Source organism: Meleagris gallopavo, chromosome 5, assembly GCF_000146605.3.
Source record: "Meleagris gallopavo isolate NT-WF06-2002-E0010 breed Aviagen turkey brand Nicholas breeding stock chromosome 5, Turkey_5.1, whole genome shotgun sequence".
Taxonomy (NCBI): Eukaryota; Metazoa; Chordata; class Aves; order Galliformes; family Phasianidae; genus Meleagris; species Meleagris gallopavo.
Genome location: NC_015015.2, coordinates 25,104,807 through 25,127,440, shown reverse-complemented (window position 1 = coordinate 25,127,440; position 22,634 = coordinate 25,104,807). Strand labels below are relative to the sequence as shown.

Genomic DNA, 22,634 nt, shown 5'->3' with positions numbered 1-22,634 from the left:
AGCCTAGAGAATAACTTGTGACACAACTGAAAACTTCAGGAAAAAGCACAAAGGAAAATGAGTCAACTGATTAGCCACATGGACACAATTTTGCAACCAGAAAGATATGCTGGTTAGTTACATTGAGTTAAGCACAGCACTCACTGTAGGTGAAATGGTGGTAAGAGTGGCCAGCACTATTGAAAGTGAATGAAGTACAAAGTAGTAGGCAGTGTTTATGTAAGAATTGGGAGGTGTTACTTTATAAGAGACTGAGGGAAAACAGTGAGCAAGGGCAGTGAGGTTTTACAGGACTATGCAGTCTGCCCCTGCTCCTGTATCTTCTTAGACTGGCTCCTCCGTAGCTCTGAGGACAGCATCCTCAGAGACTCTCCTTAAGCTCCCATTCTTCTGGGACATGGAGCCTCTCTCTCTTCCATTGTGCCCTGCTTGCTTTCCTTGTAACCTGGGTTGGGAATTTGGCCAAGGAACAGGCTCTGATGGGGCGAAGGTTGGATAGATGCCAGCACAGTAGGACTTCCTGTTCCTGGTTCTTGGGTGACTGGAGAAAGGCAGAATGCTGTCTACTACTGCTCTCACCCCTGGAATGGTACTGCCTTTACATCCCATTACCCAAAGCCCCTCCCCTGCCTCTCAGCAATAGCAATCCCATTAGAAAGCTGCATGAGCAGCAGTGAACACGGCAAACCAAAACAGCTTGTCCCTGCAGCTGACTTCACTGTGAGCCTTCATTGCTCTCCAGGCAGCCATCACTTACACCTCAGATACCCAAGCAAATGCAGAATAAGTTTCCTCCTAGAACTCTTGGAACTGTTCATGTTCGGTTTTTTCTTTTTCCTTGCCTTTTTCAGTATGCCACAGAAGGTGTGAGAAAAGCACAAAAATCCTTTCATTAGCTAAAAATCTCACAAAGAGAAAGTAACAGATGCTTTTTATAAAGCTTAACAAAAACTTAAGCTTTAATAACAAAAGTATTTGAAAGCATTATCAGAACTTTTCTTTGCAAAAGAAAATCTATTTCCAGTTTCAAATAAGAATCAAGTATTTTAAAGTCATTCTCACCATGCAGACTAAAAAGGAAAACCAGAAACACAACAGAACCACCCAAACCTGCTAGGTACTTTAAAAGCAGCATTTATATAATGAAAGGCTGGTTTTTCACAGATGTTATTGATGCCTGCAGGCAATACGCAGTATATTACAGCAGTCTGATTCCATGATCTGCTACTTGCTTTGATCACTTCATGTCTTGTCCTCTTACTTACAATTTGGAAAGGATACTCTTGGCATTGGAAGATGTCTAGGTTCCTATGGTTACCCCCAACAGCCATACTAATATTTTAAGAACCACATGCTAGAATTAATAATGCCAAAGTTGTTTTATTTATAAACTTTAAGAAAGATAAACAAAATCTTTCCAGGCTTAACTCATCCCTGAACTGGAAAAAACCATGCAACACTATGACATCTTTCTTAAAATAATGCTAATTGATATAAGAGGAATGCATCCTGTTAGTGATCAGAAGAGCTTAATTTTGAAAGAGGACCCGAATTAGGCAATTAAGTCAACACAGATCCTGCTATCACTAGAACATTTTACTTTAGTCCATGTTGATTTGCATCTTTTGGGCATCAAGAGCAACAGAGGAGAAAAGGCATATTTTTATAGGGTGGCTTCCAGATTTACTGTAATAGCATCTGCATATTTGTCCAAGCTTCATCCAGTTATTACCAGTATTACCAGGGAAAACTCATATACATTGTGATTTTTGTTATCTGCAGTTGAATTGGGCAACCATATGCTTATACATATAAGGACAGCTAAATTAGAAGCTATCTCCCCTATGTGCTCTTGAGAACTTCCATTCTGCTGAGATAAACGATTTAAAAAGATTTTCAAGCAAATAATGGTAAATAGAGTTTTCCCATGTTAAGTTGCATAGCTCAACTAGCAAAGTTAACATTTTACTGCTAAAGTTCCAGAAAGGAGATTAAGGAAAGAAAGAAATCTGAATTAACATGAGACAAGGTCAGTTTTGCTTTTCTATGAAGCAACAAAGAACTGCAACAGGTGTACCCTGGAACAGGTCTTTCCTGCATAGGGTAGAATTCTCAGTTTCTATGCCATGCTTTTCACTGAGATTAGGACAGAAGGGTAGTCCCACATGCATACATAATTCACACATCAACCACATGTCAACAGCGTGTCATTCTTAGGGAGGTCCTCAGAGCCAGGGACAGCACATCTGAAAATAAAACACCTTTCCTTGCCACACTAAGACTAGTATGAACAAGTTCTTAAAATAATTCCATCTATCTACCAAACATCCAACAGAACCAAGAAGTATAGTTGATTATTGTGTAAGAGGATGTGGTGGCAGATGACAGACAAGAAAGGTCCATCTCCTTTCAGGATAAAGTTCTTTCCACAGGCTATAGGTATGACTCATTTTATTGCCATTCGTATGCTCTCTGATCAAAAGTACTTGCATTCCTAGCAACATTGTAAAACACCATATTTGTCATTACATTTCCACTATTGTTTCTCACTAGTAAATGTTGAGCCCTGCCTTTCTGATATTTTTTTAAACAAATGTTTTGCAAAACACTTACATAGCAGCTAATGACATTGTGATAAACAAAGTATTCTCTTAACAGGGTATTTAATTTACACAAATGAGGGCTGTTAATAACTTTTTCCTGCTATACCAGTCACAGTGAATGGGAATTAAGGACTAGAAAGGCTCTCATTTTAGAGATCAAGTCTTAGTTTTAAGTAGCATTTTCTTCTAATTTATTGTATTCTCAAATTCCTATAGTACAGTTTCTGTCTTTTCTAAGGTGACATAAATAAGTTATACCTGCTTTTTCTTGACAAACCATAAATAAGTCACTGTAAAATTACATAAACTACTTCAAACGTTCTACTCACTACAGTCTTATGAAGCAGGCCAGTGTTCTCCTAATTTTAAAAATAGGGAACCTGGGGCAGGATGCTTGGCAATCACTTTAAGGTATAACAAAGAATGATTATTAGAATTAAGGACTTCACGTTTTGCCTTTTTGTAGAACACTCCCAGAGGAGTTAAGAAGAAGGGCAGAATAGATTCATAATTAGTAAAAACAACTCAGCTCTTTTGGCTCTAGTTTTTTTAAGTTCTTAGTAAATATAACTGTTCTATTGTTCTTAGACAAGAAAGGAAAAACAAAAATAAAGAAATGAGTTTCCCGGGCCACTCGGTGGCACTGAGACCCAGAAACACAGCCTGACTCCTCTTCTTTAGCAAGGATACAGCCACTAAACCACAGGATTCCTTTTTGGATCTTCCAACCTGAGACAGTTGTCTCCTTGCTTTAAAGCTGAACTTTTGACTACAGCTGTGAATTCCAATGGCAACCATTTACTGTCCTTTCAGTAGTCAACTGTGGGAAAATCAGCAACCACAACAGTGGAAAACAACTATTTCCTTCCAGAGAAAGAGCACATTAATTAACTAGTGCTCCCAGGGTAAGATTAGGACCACGGCTCAGGTGAACATATGCACAAATACATATTTAACACATAATACATACCCAGCAGCCTATAAAGAACTCCTACAGACCGTTATGAACTAAGAAGTGTGTGTAAGCATTAGACTCTTACATTGAAGGTCACATAGAACCCTTATAATGAATATTAATTTATAAGGACATGTGGTCTAATCCTCTAGAATTATATGCAAATCTTGAAATAAGCAGTTACACACAAATCCTGGAGCTTGTTATCCAGATCTATTCACATTTTTCCCAGCATTATAAAAATCAAGAATTTAAGAATTAAAAATATTTTCCATTCAAAGTAGTAACAAGTAAACATTTCCACTGGTGATCCATACAGACATATCTGCTTTGTATCATAAAAACATACTAGAGATTATTACACAATTTACTGCACACTGTATTAATGTCTAGTTGTATTATATAACATATTATACAGTATGTTGCATATGTATAATACAACACACATATATAATACATACTGTTATACATTTACTACAGCTATGCAGCAATGGAGGTGCAGCATCAGATCTTACCACTTCATGGCTGGTCTGTACAGAACTCCAACACCACAAAACAGTAGTTTGCATCTTAAGTTGAAGAACTTTGACTATTGTGTTGCATTTCAGAGGCTCTGACAGTTTTTCATTTCTACTACATAAGTTCTGAGCTCAGATGATTGAAACGTCCAGGTTTTATAAATCAGAAATGAGGTCAGGGCCACCAACCATGTTCTCATGGGGGAGAGGACAAAAGCCAAGGTCCCATAGGTTCGCTGCAAGAAATAGCAAGAATAGACCTGCCAGGCCAGCAGGAGTGCCATTGCCAGATGAATAAGCACAACCAAGAGGCGTCGGACGTGATGGATATGAGAACAGAAACTGTGACCTTTGCACCGCAGGAAAAGGCACCAGCAGAGATAGGCCATTAATGGCACATTGAAAAACAACATCTGAAAAAAAAAAAAAAGTAGAAAAAAGACAACAATGATCAAGCCAAATATCCTGGGCAAGACACAAAGCATGAAAAGATAAGAGCACACAAAACTGTCCCATTTCAAATGCTGAGTGCAATTCCAAAAGCTAGAAGCTCAGGCTGCACTTCCGAGACACTGCAACTGAGAGAGGCGGGCTTGTCTGAGCCTCAGTCCCAGGCCAACTTTTACTGCCTGCTCTCTTGCAGTACAAGGCACTACTATTCACCTGATTCTTCCTGGATCTAGTTGATGGAGCTAGACTTGGCAAAATACTACTGTAACAAAAAAATGAAAGCCTTTGCCCCAATTTCGCTCTGTGACCCAGCCCATTGTGGTGTAAAACAAGTGTTAGCACTGACACAAGGGAGGGACCCTAATAAAGGCAACAATACAGTGTTCAGACTTTGATGCTGAGGAAGTACACCCTGCCTTTCTGACTAAGGCAGCTGAGAAATGCAGAGGGCAGCCAGATCAAACTAGTGAGAAAACTAGACTCAGGTCTACTTGGAGAGTGACACCTACTGATCTGAAGAATATTCAATGTGCAACAACTGCCCCTGGACATTCCTTTTGCTTAATTACTGCAACTTGTTTGTAAGGACAAAAAAAAAAATTCAGAGTGAAGGGTAAATTTGTAGACATTGGATGTCAGGATTAGAGGCAGAGTCTGAAAGAACATCAAATAGGAGAAAAGAAGCGTGAGGAACATATGCACAACTTCCTTCTGTCCTATCTTTTAAGTTTGAAGAAAGGTTAGAAAGTTTGCCATAGTCAGGCATGGTTAATCTTTATCCTTCCAAAACTCCTTTCTTTATAAAATTATAAACTGTGGTAGCAGTTCTTTATAAAATTACCACTGTGATAGCAGTGGTAATGAGAAGACGGTTGGACTAGGTGATCTTACAAGTCTTTTCCAACCTTGTGATTCTATGATTCTAAGATTATATTAAAAACCAACAAAATACTCTCAGAAGAGAGTCAACATTCATCTGTAAACACATACCTGTAAGATTCCAACCACGTATGTGAGACCACCCCGTAAGAAGGAACCACCAACAAACACCCCAAAGGAAAAACAGGCTCCCACTTGGCCGTCTATCAGTTCGCCTACAAACCATGGTCCTGAAAGAAAATAAACATACTTCTGCATTGTATTTTCTGGTGGTGCTGTAACTCTTTCACTAATTCTTAGATCAAAATGCTTGACTGTGTACAATGATTGTTGTTTGTCTGTAGGATTAAACATGTTTCATGTTTAACAAACAGCAATCTGAACACTCTTAATGTGAATGAATCCTGACCTTTTGCTATGGCCCATCCATGAGCTGCGGTATGCAATTAAAATACTTCTAAATTGTTTTAATCTCAGTGAGAATTTATAACATTTCCCTAACAAGAGAAATGAAAAAATAGATCCTTTCAAGTGCTGACCCTACCACAGAATTACTAAACTAGTAAAATTTAGAGACAGTCATAAACTGAGCCAAGCTGGAATTGTTTACAAATCAAAATGCATATCCTGCACCATGTTACTTCCACAACAGTAGCTATTTTAGAAACAGTTTAAGAGAAAAGCTAAAATTCTTAATATCAGAGCTGACACATCTTAATGATTTGTCATGTGAGATGCACACTCTATGTGCTTGTTTTATGCCAAGGCACAGATCTTACTCAAAAAAAAAAGTGAAACCCAAATTAAACATGAAAATACTCATTTTGCTTTCAAAATGTAATAATTTGCTAAATCTATTTGAGGATGTTTTAAGTCCATCTCTTTATCATAAACCTTTATTCTCCTTAGGACTTCCAACTTTTGAAGTTCCACATTAATTTTACAATTTAATGTCTTTTCTCCATTATCCAAGATCTCTGAAATCCAATTTTTCAACAGAATCTGATGTGTAATTTCAAAAAGTAACTTATGCCCTCCAGGTTACTTACCCAGAACAGTGTATAAATTCAGAACCAGAACTGAGTAATAGAAGGCATTTATTTTACTGAAGACGTGAAGAGAAAATGAGGTCAGACCCAGTAGTCCTGGCTTTTCTAAATAGAGGCAACATTTCAGAAAAATAAATTTGATTCAGGCTGTAACTTGCATACACACATCTTTCTGAAAGAAGTTTGTACATTACTCATTCAGTTAATTAAGAAACACTTTTATATTTGGTATGTCTACAGAACAAATGAAAGGTAATGCATTTCTAAAATGTGACAAATAAAAATAAGAAACTAATAAATATTACAATGCTAATAACAGCAGAAAAAGACTACCATTCTAAACAAATGCACTTACTGTGTGCAAATAAAACTGAGTGACCATTCTATACCCAGAAAATGAAGTTGCTAGAATGAAAAACACGGAGAAAGTTCACATTAAATGAAAAGTAAGACTTTGAAACAGTAACTGTGCAGGTCATGAAGGACTAGGCTTAAAAACAGGATACTCTTTGATCAGCTCTGCTTGATGAAGTTTACTAGCAACTCAGATAAAATTAAATGTTAAAACAGCATTCTGACAAACATGTCACGCTAGCAAGAAAAAGAAATTACTATCCATTTCTTCTTTTAACTGCAGCAGTTAATTCATAGACTGAAATCCAAAGAGCCTTCCAAATGAAGTTAGCTTCTAGAAATTGAGCTTGTGCATGGCTGCCCTTCTCACAAAGCAGTAACTCCCAAAGGGCAAGCTTCAACTTTGGAAATCGAGAGCTCTAAAATTTGTTCATAGGTCTGTGAAACACTTGTCTCCAGGGACCTAGCTGATCATGAAGCACTAGCTCTTTCTACTTTAACTGCTGAATTCCATCAAATTAACTGAAAATCTTTTCTCTATGTAATAAGTTGCTGTAGTTGCCTCACAGTGCTACGTGATTATGGGTGTAAGGGAAGGAACATAAAGGAACACGAATAGGAAAGGAGGCGGCTTCTAAAATAATCTCATTAGTAAGGTGTGGTTCAAACAGTTGTTTAAAGGATAAACATCAAGTTGAAAGTATTAATTTTCAATTACCAGATTATCATGAACAAAATACCAAGTTTACAAGAACTGATATTATTATCTTGATAAAGACAGAAGCCTGTATATATCATTTCCAAAGATCAACAAAAATTATTGTAGCAGGAAATCTGTTTCTCCACTCTGGTGACAGGAATAAAGACAATTGTGCACTAGCTGTAGTGAATCAAATACACTTACAAAGGACTGATGCAAAATATCCCTTTCCCTATGCATCAGATTTTTTCAGTGAAAAAATTAAGATGAAACATTTAGACTTTTTTTTTTGCTTAAATGAAGATACCCAATTGAGTTTTTAAGTTCTCAACTGACTTCATTTGATATACTGCAGATTTTCTGGGCCCTCTTAAAAAACAAAGCAGGAGCTTCTGAGAACCCAATCAAAGCACAGTGCTAAATGCAAAACATAATGGTGAATAACAATTATTTACATATTGTTAACGTGCAAATAAACAGTACGTAAGTTTAGGCAAAATAAGATTCGCTTAAAAAAGAAAGTAAAAAACCCAGAAACATTGGTTCATACCTTTGAGTGCTGGCTTTTGGAGGTATCTGAAAACAACCAGCAATGCAATCTGAGTCAGCACAATCAGTCCAAAGAGTGTACGAGCCTGAGAATAAACAGTTTAAAATCTATGCCAGCTCTGAAATATTAACAGCCTTTGAGCATCCCTTTTAGACACTGATAGAATTATACAAATATTTCTGATCGAAACAGATATGCAATGCTTTTTGGCATTATGGCATCAATGAATTAAGAAACTTAGATTTACATCCACTTGCATCTTACTGACTTCAATTCGGTTGGATGTATGACAACAGTATACTTGAATCTTTTAAAAGCGGTGTTTGTAAAACACATGTGTTTATAGTCCATCAACACACTTCCTATGTAAAATATATTTTTCCAATACTGTCCTGTATAGAACTGCACTTCAAGTCACTAAAGAATACTGTTATTAATTAAAATTAATGTAATTGTTTTGAGCCAATTATTTATACTGTTTGCAGCCACGTGGACACTAATGTGCTCTTCCAGAAATACACCTTAACTACTATTACATGCCTTCTTTCTACGTACTGAGTTGTAATGTCTGGATAATCTGAAACTTACTGAAATCAATGGGAATTTTGCCTTCCTTGCTACAGCTCCCATCAGCATCTGATGGGAGACTGTTTTGTCCAGTACACACATTACAAAAGATCACGAAATTTTATCTGATTTAATGTTTCCTTTTTCTGATGTCTCCAGTAGCTTGTTTTCAATTTCTTGGTTACATAAAACAAACGTATATATACACATCAGAACAGGTAATTTTGACTAAACCATGGAAGGCAACTTGTGCAGCAATAGTTCATGCAAACTTCATGTTGGAAGTATACACCTGGAGAAAATAAAATTGAAATACTTGTGAAGTTCCAATGGAATTATATCTGAAAAAAAGCAAAGTGCATTCAAGTCTGGGAACTAGGAAAATGCGCCTTGCAGTCCCTGGGGAGGCCAGCACAGAATGACAGCTGTTTCACTGAGAGCACTTACTAGAACATAGTGGTCAGTAAGAAGAATAACAGATGGCCAAAAGCCAAATCTAAGGGGATGGTTTTCTTCCATAGAAAATATATGACCCTGTGTGATAGTTCTTCCAGAAGCATCCTAGATTGAAATAAAATAAGAAACCAATTATATACTAATAGTGCCAATGTAACATATTACACATAAATGACAAAAAAAAAAAAAAACAGGTTAAAGTAGCAACTTGATCCCTCCAGCATTTCTGGAAAGCTGATGAATAGATGCATGCTGCTGTATCAGAACACTTCTACCTACAGAATATTTCTTAGTGACAATTTTACAACTCATTAGGTTTGAGATTTGAGATTTTAATTTTAAAATCTGAAAGTATTGCACATAGAGGAGATCCTTTCAGATATTCAGCAGTTTTATAGAAGACAGCAACTATTTACTGGCTACCACCAACACTTGTTTTTTGAAAGCTCAATTCTAGATAATAGCTTGTCTTAAAAAAAAAAAAAGCAAGCTCTGTTGTACTTAGTTCCTGGCATATTTACTGGTTACACTATAAGTAACACAGGTATCCTGATGACCCAGTAGTGCATTTTCATTCCCAATTTTGCTGTATTTTTTCAACAGAATTCTTTGTTATTTGTACAGATTTAATATTGACATCTTATCTCCCAGGACATAATGAACTGGCTATTTATATTAAGGAACTCAGTATGTTTACTGTGAAACTTGAGACCATAAAATTTAGGCAATCCCAGAAACTATGTAGAGCAATCAAGTATTTGTGTTTTCTTTAGACATCTAATAAAAGTTAAGGCTTCCATCTTCCTCTTTCCTCAAACTAGATGTAATAGTGATTGATAACTGGAAAGGAATTCAGATTATTTAACATTCTGTATTTGCAAAAAAAAAAAAGCCACAGAATTCAACAAAAACCACCACTATTGCTATACCGATCTGTATAACCATCTGCATGTGTTTTTCAGTTTTGTGCATACATTTTCAATAGTCAAAATAAAAATCAGTTATAAAACCCTAAAAAAAAATATCACAGAAATCAGTACCAAGCTAAGAGGTAGAACACTGATGGTACAAGAAAGCCACTGGAGAGGGTGGGTGGGCAGGAAGAAATTATGGAGCCTTATCGCCCTTGTCCTGTGAGGAAGAACCCAGCTGGGTTCTACTGGGCAGGACAAAGCTGAATTCCCTAGTCCGATTAGGTTCTTTGAAAGCCACTTGAAAGGTCAGAAATAAAATATGTTTGCAAAGCAGAAGCACTGAATAAGAAATATTTTCCCCCTGCAATCCAATGTGAGGTAAGTCTGATGTTCCGGGAAAGAGAAATCATATTCCCTGTCAGCCTGCAAGAGATTGTAAAAAGGACTTCAGACAAATAATGAAAGACAGCATTCCCATCTCCAAAACCTTCCAGACCCAGTTCCTTTGCATTCTGAACTAACATCATGCTTCTTTGTATTTTCTTTAATCGATCTCGATTGTCTTTATAAGGCTAAAGTTCAAGATAGTTTCTTTTGAGTAATAGGCAAAATTTTTTTCTGAACAGTGACTTGCTCTTCTGTCCTTTTTAAATATTTCTCATGAAAAATAAGAAACCTTACACTTAACCAGATGCTTCATTAATCTTCTAGTGCTCAGTAGTCTATGCTTTCCTATTTAGCAACCCATCAGACAAATATTAAAAGTCAGTTGCCGTGTATCTTCCCTCTAGTTATGTGATGCAGAAGGCTGATGGCACACATGGCTACATGAAGATTCAGCACAAAGAATGCCAAAAGGTATCTTACCTGGACAGTCACATCTATTTGATGGGTCCCTTCACTATAGTTCTGTGGGGTCCACTTCAGCACATAGAGAGGGCCAGATGCCTGATGAGCATTCCCCAGGTGAACTCCATCTATATAGACTTTGACAGAAGTAATGGCAGCAGGGGAGAAGGCCAGAATTCTAAGGATTGAATTAACAGCAAAATAAACAGATCTAATTAAAGGAGTTGGAGATTTGTCATCATTTCCTTTAAGAGACTTCCCTTTGTCACATAAAACTTAAGAATTCAGAGGAGTTAGTTAGAAACAAAAATGATAGATATCTGTAGGCAAGTGATAATACAGAGCTCTCTCTTACAACTAACAAAGGAAGTCCCATACGGTATTGTGCAAAATAATAGAAAAGGAAATTGGGCTGTGGAGCTGACGGAAAAGTGCAGATCTTCAAAAGTCCAGGCAGAAATAATACTAGAACTTAGAATCTTGCTGTCAAAGCATTTGTTAACATTAGCTGAATGCATCATTCTGCAAACATACAGGTGCATAATACACACAGACATTTTCATTAGAAATTGCTGCTCTCTTTGAACTCCTTTGCTGTTCCCCCCTCCCCCCACCCACCCCGTTTTTGACTTCTTGCTACCAGGAGCATAACCTCCTCATGTTTGTGATTGAATTTATGAGAAATGAAGTGGAACACAAGAAAGGTACTACAGATCTGAGGTACCAAGAAACATTATAAGCACTGTTAAGTGGTCCAGAGAAACAATAATACTAAGATCAACTCAATATGTTGCATGTCCAATTTCTTTCATGTCCAGTAAGAGAGGCAGCATTGTGGATTATGTGTCAATCAAATAAAATAGTTACAGTAATTATTCCACTAGTTCATATGTTTAATCTATCATAAAAATGTTTAGATAAGATTCTAAACAGGAAACTGGAAAGTAGCTTCCTGAACTGAGAAGTACAACAAACTTCTTTTGATTGTGACTCTGCATATTTAATATACTTGTATTTATTGATCTAATAACAAATCTAAGATGACAGAAAGTGCATAAAAATTTGAAACAAAATAAAATTAGAAAAGGCAGAAGTGAAAAGATGGAGGGATTTAAAACATATGAAAAATCAGCCGAAGCATATATCCCGGGTGTAATATTTGTAATATAGCAGGACTGTAAAACTGAAAACAGAAGAAAAGGCTAAGATGTTTAAAGTAAACAGAAAAACAAAATCCTGAAGTCAGTGAAGGTGATGTGAACATGCAGGATTAACAACACAGTTTAAGTGTTAACTCTACCAGCTTTGGTCACACAAAAAAAGATGGACTTGGCTTTGGTAGAAATAACTGCATATGCAAAACAAGAACTAGTATATAGGATAGAATAGTGCTATAAACTCTGCTTTTACTGCATAAATTACACAAAGTGAGCACTCAGCAACAATCTCTCAGAGAAGAGTGACTTTTTTTTTTAAGGCATATGTTATATAAATAAATACAGATACATACCATGAAATACCTCACCTATTGAAACATTATGAAATACTTAATCAAGAGATTATTATAGGGTACCTGATATGAGTGGAGTAAAGAATTTTCACTAGTGGTTCATGAAAAGAACTGCTGTAAAGGGAGGATTTGGGATTGGTGATGAGAACTGCAGGCCATTCTTCAAAGGTGAGATCCACGAAACTAAGGAGGTCATGATCAAATGCAAGGATCCGGTACCTAACATGAAAGTAAGATAACTTTGTTGACACAACTATTGCATGCCCAGGTGACACACATGCTTCCCAAGTTCCTACACACAACTTGACTTAGTTTCTATTTCTTCTCTTTTGTACGCAATCATATGTTAACTGATTGCTGCATTAAGTGTACAGCTAGTTATCTCACATCAGTTTCATTTGATTACAAACTACTGAAACAATACTCAAAAATTGAAATGTCAAGGTCTGTTGAATCTCACATATGAATGAGGGAGATGTACATTGTATTCGGATTCTTTGACATAACATTCATTTCTATAGTATCTGTGTAAGAACTCCAGCCATAGCCAAAGGCTAGCTTTTGCCAGTACACACACACACACACACGTATTTCTCTTGGCATTACAGCAGAATAAAAGCTAATATATTACCATTCATTCCATATAGCATCACATTTTTGACATGCTGCTAAGGTAACAGCACAAGTAGATGTTTTATTTCTAGAATTCCTACAGCTGGCCCAGAGCACAGATCTTAAAGTACTGATGCTGAATTTCATTATAGTGTTTTCTTACTTAGAATGTTAAACACACATTACATGGACATTTAGATGCCATTTTTTAGTTTTTAAATATCAAGAATGAATCAAAGAGTTAGTCTACATTAGCACACTGTTGGTATAGGGAGGAAAACTTCAAAATACATACACTTTTCAAAAACACTGATAGTAATAACTAGTCAGACAGATCTAATGCTTCTCTCAAATTCTTTAAATAGCATAAAAAGGTATTGAAGTAGAACTACTTAGGGTTCATATAATAACTTGCTCACACAGTGTTTACTTACTTCCTATTATCCTTCCAGTCTCCTAATTCCAGTTCCAGAGTGCCACCACGGTGTTGGCTATACAAGGCTGGCATCAGTCCACCCATTGTATGGAGATGTCCACATAAATAAGCTGTGGCAGAACTAATTAAAAAAACATAACAATTATGATTGTTTGAATAGGAAGGAAATGCCACTGCAGAAAATCTGTGAAGTGATAGACGAGTATGTGAAGACAAATTAGAAGTGTACTTCAGATCAAAGACACATGCAAAAAAGACAAATAGGTCTTACCTCATTAGTGCTCGTATCCCTGGGGCAGGGGATATGATTGTTGAGGTGGGATAATGGCCAAACCAGACAGTATGATTGCTGCGGAGGCTTTCTGTGGCCATCACAGAGAGCTCTTGCATTTGATTCTGAAATGGACAGGTGTTTGGGGAAAAAAAAACAACAAGCAAACCATTAAACAAACAAAACCGATAAAACAACTATTTAACTATTTACCATTTCAGTTGTTTGGAAATAACAAAAGACATGTAGAAAGAAATTAATGAAGAATGCAATTTATCTGTTATCTACAGAGAACATTCACAGTTGCTTTAGGATAAACAAGCTGTACTGCTAAACATATCATAAAAATCCAATGTTGGAAAAAGCCATGAAAATAAGATACTTAAATTCCTTGCAACTTAACAGAGGAAGAGTGTACTATAAGGACAGATGTAGTTAAGTTACACTTCTATCCTTTCTACTGCTTGTTTATATAGTTAAAGAAACATTTCTGTTGATTTACAAATGTATTTACCCAGCAGTTAGCACCTTTATTATTTCCTGACTTGCTTGACAGCCTCTTACAGCCATGTCAGATCTCAGAACAGCACACCATGTGATTCAGTCATTTCACTAGAAGAACTGTAACACCAACTCCTAGAACTACTACTCTATCACTACTGTTAATGTTAAACAAAAGTATCACTTTAGACAGCAAGTTGAACTTCTCTTTCACTTCTTTGACTGTCTTTTTGACATCAACCACTTACAGTTTGGAGAGACTCTCAATACCAGCATAAGCTGAAAGATTTAACATAGGAGGCAGGAAAAAAGTACTCTTTCAACATTTTGCAAATCCTCTTTTAGACTAAAAGAAGAATCAGTATATTGTTTTCCTTCCTACCTAAAAATGAATGCTGTAATGCATGGACAGTGTAATTAAGATTTGTCTTATGAGTTTGGACTCTAAGAAAATTTCTACATAAGATAGCTATTAGAAACCCAAGCTATGCACTGATACAAATGCAATTTATTCTTTAAATTCGTGGCAGGGGATTAATTCATAATACAGTTAAGAATTAAATAAGAGTCTACTGACCTACGGTTACCTTTTTTCTTTACCTTAAGATTTATACAAAAACCTGCAAGTGAGGCTCTTCATACTCCTGGTGCTGGGTAATTACCAAGAAAGTTCTCTCCTTACTGCAGCCCAGACAGGAGCTGCATTACTTTACTGCTTAAGAATTTGTATGCAAAGCTACCTATGGATCTACATACCTATGGATTACAGTAAACAATGAGAAGGGTACAATACCTTGCACTCCTACATCATCTTTCATCTATGTAGCATCAAGTGATTTAAAAAACATTTAATGAAATATTGAGTCTCCTTTGGATAAGATTAGAAGAACGCTTTACTTGTCACTGGGGCTGTTACCACAGACAGAATATGACATGTTTGCCAAGATATAGTAATTCTATGCAATAAGTCAGGAGAGTATCTCAAAAACAGCAAACACACAAATTACACACACATTAACTTAGAAATGTAGAGATTCTTTGATGAACATAAATCTTTCAGGTGATTCTTGATTATAAAAAAAGGAAAAAACACCCCCAGATTAAAACACCTTAAAATAGACAGCAAAATGAAAAACTAAGACTTCTAAAATACCTTATTTAAAATTCCAAAGAAGTTATAGGGTCTCTTTGGGCCTGGGCTCAGTGTGGCATCCACGCAGATGAATGAATAGCTCCCAAATGAGGTGGTGTGGACATAATGGAAAGAGCCATCTTTCTGCCAGGCAGAGTACTTCCTGTCATAATAAAATCAAAACATTGTTAATAGGAAAGCCTACAGCAATGACAAAAATGACACATGTAGGATAAATGCAAAAGTTTATGCATTAGATCTAGCTCCATATTGTTACTGCAATAAAATCTTAAAAATAAAAAAAATCAATGGCATTGCAAAGCCTGTACTTAAAAGAATATATACTATACTTTCAGTGCCTTAAAGACTCTCTCAAAATCTTTATATTTGGAAATTAATGTTATGTTTATGAACATCATGAACTCTTAAGAAATCTGGAAGCTCACTACCACAATCCTTAGACTTCTGCCTTTAGTCTCACCTAAATTATGTGCAACAGTTGAATTATCCTCTGCTTACACCGGGGATGTAAAATAAGAACTCATGCATTTGTATAGAAGTAGTATACTTCAATACAACTGCTGCCTTCTTTAACTTTAATATGTATTTAATGTCAAATCTTACTCTGCTAACTGTTTTCCTTGGCCTATATTTTTGTACCTGCAACCCACAGTGCCTTGAGGTGTGCAGCAAAGAATTATTTGACCAGGTATCATGCAAGGGATTCACTGTGTCTCAGACAGAAAAAAAGATGCTGTCCTTTAGACTGTTTACTGATGGTGGCAAATTAAGAAAACTTCCACAAGACTCTGTTTACTCTGCCATCACCTTTCTATCTCCTTTAAGTGTGGCACATTTCATAGAAATGTTCTTTATGTTTTATTAATCCTTTTGAATTCCTTTTGCGAGGGCTGTCTCTTCAGCAGGTTATCCATACATCTTTCCAAACAGCAATCTTGTCCAGGCCAAATTTCAGCACCAAGAATTCAGGGGTTTTCCTACAAATTTACTAGTGCTACATCTTCCCACGCAATTCACTAGGATTTCTGATAGCAACCATAAATAGAGTGGAAGACAGATACTACATTGCTGTGTTGCCACAGCTGTGGAAGAAGACACAGGGACATGCACTGAACTAGCCCATATGAAAGTCTCATTATGCCATACATACACCCCTGCACTGTAAATCCACATTTGAATTCCACATTCTCCTGCAAATAAAGCTGCTCTTGGATACCATCTGTGAATTCATGGGAAACATTATCTGCTCTTGCCTGGCTGCAGGAACTGAAGCAAATTGGTGAGCTATCAAATTTTCTGTTCTTACTGTGAAGAGAGGTTGAATTAAAGTAGAAATTAGATTTCTAAGTCCTCCCCCAGTTCTAAAGAGTCTGAGCTGAGAGCATCACTGATGTTATGAAACAATATTTTGTGTTCAAATGTGAAGGGCAGGGAAAAAAAGGAGGGACTGAACATCAATAACAGCTGTGGATACCTTTACAATATACAAACCAAAGAGTCAATGGAAAAGGTGAAAGCTTCCTGACCAATCTTTCCATTTAGATCTCCAGCGTGTTCCTTAAGACTCGTCCGCCCAGCATCCTTTTTCCCCCCCCACATCTCTATTACTACTTATATTCTTTAAAAAAAAAAAATCAAGTATGAAGAAATGGTTCAGATGAAATTTAGACCCATACGACATGAAAACGAACAGAAAGAACAAGAAGTGTTGTGTTGCTTTTTCCTTTTCCCCCCATCTATTTCAAATAGAGTCTTCAAAAATACTTGTTTCACAGAAACATGCCACAAAATTACTAAAGAAATACAATGCACAGTATGTTTCCTAGTCACAGTAGATTTACAATGTATGCAATTACAAAATATACAGGGCTAAGAGATTAGAAGGCTAAGCAAATAATTCTCTGTACTCCAAGACCATCCTACACAGCTAACCAGGAGTAGGAATGGCAAATGTGATCCTGGGCTATAGAACAGTCAGTGAGAAAGCATAACTGACAACTGAAAACAGAATATTGCTCAACAATTTCAATATTGAATAAAATGGTGTCTGTGTAGAAAATAAAAATACCTGTAGTAATTCTGAATGCTATCCAGGCGTGGAATGTTGAATGAATCTGCAAGAGAGATGAAAAAAGGAAATGAATATATTTTCACTTAAATTGATTATTTGTCTGTATTTCTTAATTCTTGACATTGAAATAGAGTGGTCTCAGCAAGCACTGGCAAGCTGTATTTAAAAAAATAACAAATACACAGTTGATAAGCAGATTGCCCAAGTGTACATAGAAAACATCATATACTTCATGCAGTTGACCCAGTAGAATGAATACTTCTCATTTAAGTTTCAATTCAAAGGCAAAATTTTTGTAGACATGCAAGTTGTAATTTAGTAGCTAAAAATTAACCACACAGTTTCAGTTTCACCACAAAGCTTTACAGAAGCTTTTGAGATTGAGTGTGTTATATAAAGACATAACTAACCTAGGAAAAATAAAGTAGCAATAGCATCAGAGACTAGCATACATAAAACAGAAGCAACCTAGGAACATTTGTACTGCATTGTACTACTATTCTCCTACTACAGATTGAATGTTTGTACTGGGACTCACACCTCTCCATTATGGCTATTAACAGAAGTGTTCCAGGAAAATGGGAGTGTTATGGGCCTAACACAGGATGTACTTCTCCGCCATCTCAGTACTAAGCCTTCTAACTGTGCCCTTCCAGTAGGCTATACAAGCCAGCTGTTACAAGGTTATTGATGAAGACGTGCTACTTTTAGAACATAAACCTGTTAGAAGACACCTGTGAAAAGCAAATTAAAACTATTTCTTCAGTACAGTAAGGTTACAGCTTGCTCTTCTACTAAAAGACGGGGTATATAAAACAACAACCTGGAAACTAACATCTGAAGATACATGCTACCACTTGACATGCAAAGCAATAAATGAAGACTCTTACTTCCTTGTTACTAAGATTCCAGTAAGTGCCTGTAAACAAAGTATGCCCTTAGTGGAACAGATACTTGGATGGCAAGCCTTTCTACTGACTTATAACCACCATTAATATGCTTGTAACTACTAACTCTTCATATTTAAACTTACTTAAATCATCTCTGTAATCATAGGAAAGAAAGTGATGTTTCAGTTCCTGCTTACCATGGTTTCCTTTGATGTCTATCCACTTCGTTTTTTCCCTGACTCTTGATCGCTTCAGGACCGATTGGTAAATTTTCCACTCTTCTTCTACCTGCTCAGATCCCAATTTATCTCTTGTCTTTGCATCTGTCAAATCGCCTGCAAATGTACAGAGATGAGATCTAACTAAATATCCATACAGTTCATGCAAATACTTCATACAAATACAAAGTAGGCAAGCATGCAATCCAAGCTTCTTAGTGTGAGTGGCAACAGGCCTCCTGGGTATAATCTGGACGTTCCTGACTTCTGGCCTAAGAGGTTACTATAAGGGTAAACGCCTTCTAACGCAGATGCAGAAAGTTCAAACATCAGATGTGTCACTGTGACACTTTTACTAATGCCAGGCTAAAATTAAGTGCTATGCATTCTTTATCCTTGATAATTCCAGTCACAGAGACTTTGTTTGACTTCACACCTTCAGTATTTCCTTAAGCTCTAATTGAAGTTCAAATCATTCTCATTTTTGTTTGTATGCTAACACTTTCCTGCAGTGTTAGTAAAAAGATAAATGCTAACTATTTCTGAGCGGAACTTAAAAAGCAAATAGCAGATAAGCAACTGTCTGTCAAGACAGACATGGAGAATTAGCACAAAACCACATCTACAGTAAGGGCTCAAAATCCTTTCAATTTGCTTGCTAAAACTTACTGCTTTCCAACAGTAGAATTAAGGTATCAAATAAAGTGGCAAGACTTATTTTACCTGTCCTGGCATATAAGAAGTTCAAATAGAAACCAGCAAAAAAAAAAAAAAACAATCTTACATTAAGTCACAGCAGAATTTCATACAAATAAGCAGGGACTGTTCTAGTACAGAATAACTGAGGGAGGAATTAACTCATAGTTTCTTTCAGAGACACTGCTCTCTCCTGCAATTTCACACACAAAGAATGAAACATAACCTCTACAAGAAAAGAAGGTGACTACTAATCATAACTAATGCATAGTGATAATTAAGGGAAAAAAATAATAGCTACATTACAGCATTATGTCTTAGTTACACATAATATACTAAATTCCCATCAAATTCAAGATATTAAGCAAAAACTAATTCTCAAGTTCAGAAGTTGGCCTCTTCTGCTTCTAGCAATCTATTTTCACCTGCAATTCTATTTCCACAGCTCAACAAACCTTTAACTTTTAAGGCCCTTTTCTAAAATTCTAGAATTTTGCTTATTTGCTTTTTATTTAACAGAACATTCAAGAGAAAATTCATACTTTCAAATTGCTTACCTGTTGCAAGAACAAATGCTGGCTGAATTATGTTGATTGTTTCAGAGCAGAATTTTTCTAAGTCAGAAGCTCGTGTGGGATCCTGAAATCTACTTATATGGATATCTGACACCTGCAAAAGAGAAAAATGAGATGCTGTCCCAAACAAGTTGTTCTACAAAGCCAAATATACTAGAGCACAGCATAAGGGCAATCACATTGATTCATACCAGTACCAAAGATGCAAGTAAGTACAGAAACAGACAATTAGGAGAAAAAAAAAAAAAAAACAAGAAAAAAAAAAACAAGAGCAGAACAAGCATACCATACAGCACTACCCCTGTAACCCCTAAAATCACATATACAGCAAGCTTGCTAATCCTTAAATGAGAGTGAGGAGGGGTGGATCCACGCTCCACCCCTTCCAATCACTCAGGTGCATTGCTCTCACCTGAGCTCCTTGGGTTAGCCACACCTTCTCACCTGGTGCTCAGCCATTGGTTCAGGCTGTGACCTGCCAGTTCTACTGCACTACCTCAATGCATCAAACCTACTTTAATCACTGACAATGCTAGAGCATCTTATATCTTCTCCTAAGTCTGTGGATTTGCAACTTATTTATCTCAGCATTCTAATGGAGAATATACAAACTTCTATCAGTGCTGTCTCCAGATTCTAGAGCAAAAGGTCTTATAAGAAACCTTTCTCCTGTTCTACAAATAACAACGGAGAATGTAAATCTCAAACGTGATAAGTAGACAGTTGTCAAGAGGCCTGATTTTCAAGAAGGGTCTTCCCATTCTTTTTCCCTACTACAATACCAGCTTAAGATTTACAAAAGGCTTCTCTGTTAAGTTCCAAGAGCTGCAGCATCCCAACGCTTCTGCAGAACTGAAATTAACTTTATTATTATTAAAAACCATGAAGTATGAAGGTGATGGCAGTTACAAAGAAGTGGAAATGAGTAGATAAGGGGAAAAGTTTGTAATGCTCTTAGCAAACCGGGAAATCAATTTCACAAAAGGAAATACAAGTCCACCTCCTGCATTACTTTTGTCTTCTGCCTCCACTTCATGGATCTAGTAAGCAAGCCTCTCCCACCGAGACACAGGAAGTAGCTTTTATCAAAATGGGTTGGAAGAGCCTTAGGGGTGAGGAGAAACCACTATCCACATCCCTAATCTAGAGAAGTGGTTGTTTAGGAAAGGAGGGCATTAAGAAGGGAGTATTATGAGGCTTATAGAAACAGGATATACAAGCTGAGAGAAACAGGAAAAAAAGTCCAAGTGGTAAGTTTGTCAAATCATAGAACAGCCTGGTTTGAAAAGGACCTCAAAGATCATCTAGTTTCAGCCCCCCTGCCATGGGCAGGGTCGTCAACCACTAGACCAGGCTGCCCAGAGCCACATCCAGCCTGGCCTTGAATACATCCAGGAACAAGGCATCCACAACCACCTTGGGCAAATACTGAATTTGAAAGCCTACTGGGTACTAAGTAAACAAGTTTTACTATAAGAAAGTTCAAAAAAACCTTAATAGATGACTGTAGTAGAGATCATAATTTAGTTTGGTTTCACAGGAGATGGTCCTGTGGGTGAGAGGAAAAACACTGCAGAAGCTGTGGGAGGAGCAGAACCTCTCAAGCTCAGTCCAGTGACCCAGGTTAAACATGGGAGTCACCAGGGAGCTCGCAGCCCGTTTCCCATAACATCATCTGGCACAGCGCTGGATTTAGCGCTTGATTCATTTCCAAGTTAGGTCAATGATAAAGTTGCCGTTAAAGGGCACATCTGAAAGAGAACATAACCCCACGAAAGTAAAGCCAAGCCTCAAATTAGCTGTGCCGTGACCTATCCTTGGGAGAACTCCACTGGAAGTAACACAACCAAAGAGGAGTACGGAGCTGTGCGTGCTGCTCGCCAGCATAGCTTTGGAGCTACATACTGTTGTAGATGGCTCTGAGATTAAAACCTCCAGATAAGGATGTTATCTGTATTAATTCAAACAAATATCGCACTTTGAAAACTGTTCTGCAGTGACAGTGTATTAAGTAACAGAAGGAAAAAACACTGGAAAAACTGGCTTAGAAAATACACAGCAATTGGAGAGAACAATAGGACTCATAGTATGTTGGACTGCACGCTAAGAGCATTGCCTGCAGCTAATATAGAAAGCGTTTCGGAACAAGAGCGGAATAGCAGAAGGAGCCCATTTGTTAGCAGGAACGGTGCAGCCACCCGGGTGCTGCCTCAGCCGCCGGCGCCCACCCGGCACGTAGGTGAGGAGCGCGCGGGGAGCGAGCAGGGAGCGCTGCGGCGTCAGGAGGCGCCCGGCCGGGCGGGCAGGGAGCGCGGAGCTGCTTCGGGTTCAGCCTGAAGACAAGGCCACGGGCACGAAACCCGAGCTGTGTCGCTCTCATGCCGGCCCAGTACTTCTGACGCTATAAAACGGCGTAGAGATTTTCTCTGTCACCTAAGTTTCCCGAGGAAGGGGCGGAGGAGCCCGGTATCACATAGGACGGGGTACTGATGCAACACAGGTTAATGCAATAATTAGGAGAGCTTTAATTACCCCTCCCTTCTCGCACTTCGTCTCCCAGGCACAGTGGCCGGACACCTGCTGCACCTCACAGACAGCACAAGGGAGCTTTTACAGAGAAAACGCGCAGAGCCCCCTCGACCCCAGCGCCAGACCCAGCCCTCACCACCGCGGCGGACCCCCTCAGCGGGGCCCCGCTCACCTGCACCGCCCACAGCAGGTTGGTGGCTTCTGCCCCGGGGGCAGGCCTGGGAGCCTGCCGGCGGCGCAGACCCGCTGGCGCCGAAGAGGCTGCCGGCGCGTACCAGTTCAGCAGCAGTGCCGCGGCGGCCGCCAGCAGCAGGGCCGCCGCCAGGTT

At 37.8% G+C, this 22,634-nt stretch overlaps 1 protein-coding gene across 1 annotated transcript; it reads right to left on the bottom strand.

The window, feature by feature from the left end:
- Positions 1 to 1,118: 1,118 nt before the first annotated feature.
- Positions 1,119 to 20,163, bottom strand: TMEM62 (transmembrane protein 62). Its single transcript, XM_019615587.2, has 14 exons — positions 20,064 to 20,163; positions 19,760 to 19,871; positions 18,486 to 18,623; positions 17,396 to 17,441; positions 15,328 to 15,469; positions 13,674 to 13,798; positions 13,401 to 13,523; positions 12,418 to 12,573; positions 10,863 to 11,022; positions 9,073 to 9,186; positions 8,059 to 8,143; positions 6,455 to 6,559; positions 5,517 to 5,635; positions 1,119 to 4,489 (listed from the first exon to the last, which is right to left on the bottom strand). The coding sequence occupies exons 1-14, from the start codon at positions 20,064 to 20,066 to the stop codon at positions 4,163 to 4,165; spliced, it is 1,755 nt and encodes a 584-aa protein (XP_019471132.1). The 5' UTR covers positions 20,067 to 20,163; the 3' UTR covers positions 1,119 to 4,162.
- Positions 20,164 to 22,634: the final 2,471 nt, after the last annotated feature.

Excerpts from the sequence above, each read along its gene's own strand:
- TMEM62 (XM_019615587.2), bottom strand. Across the intron at positions 12,574-13,400 it reads GACTGGAAGGATAATAGGAA|GTACCGGATCCTTGCATTTG; the intron begins GTAAGTAAACAC and ends CTTTCATGTTAG. Across the intron at positions 9,187-10,862 it reads AAATAGATGTGACTGTCCAG|GATGCTTCTGGAAGAACTAT; the intron begins GTAAGATACCTT and ends ATTTCAATCTAG.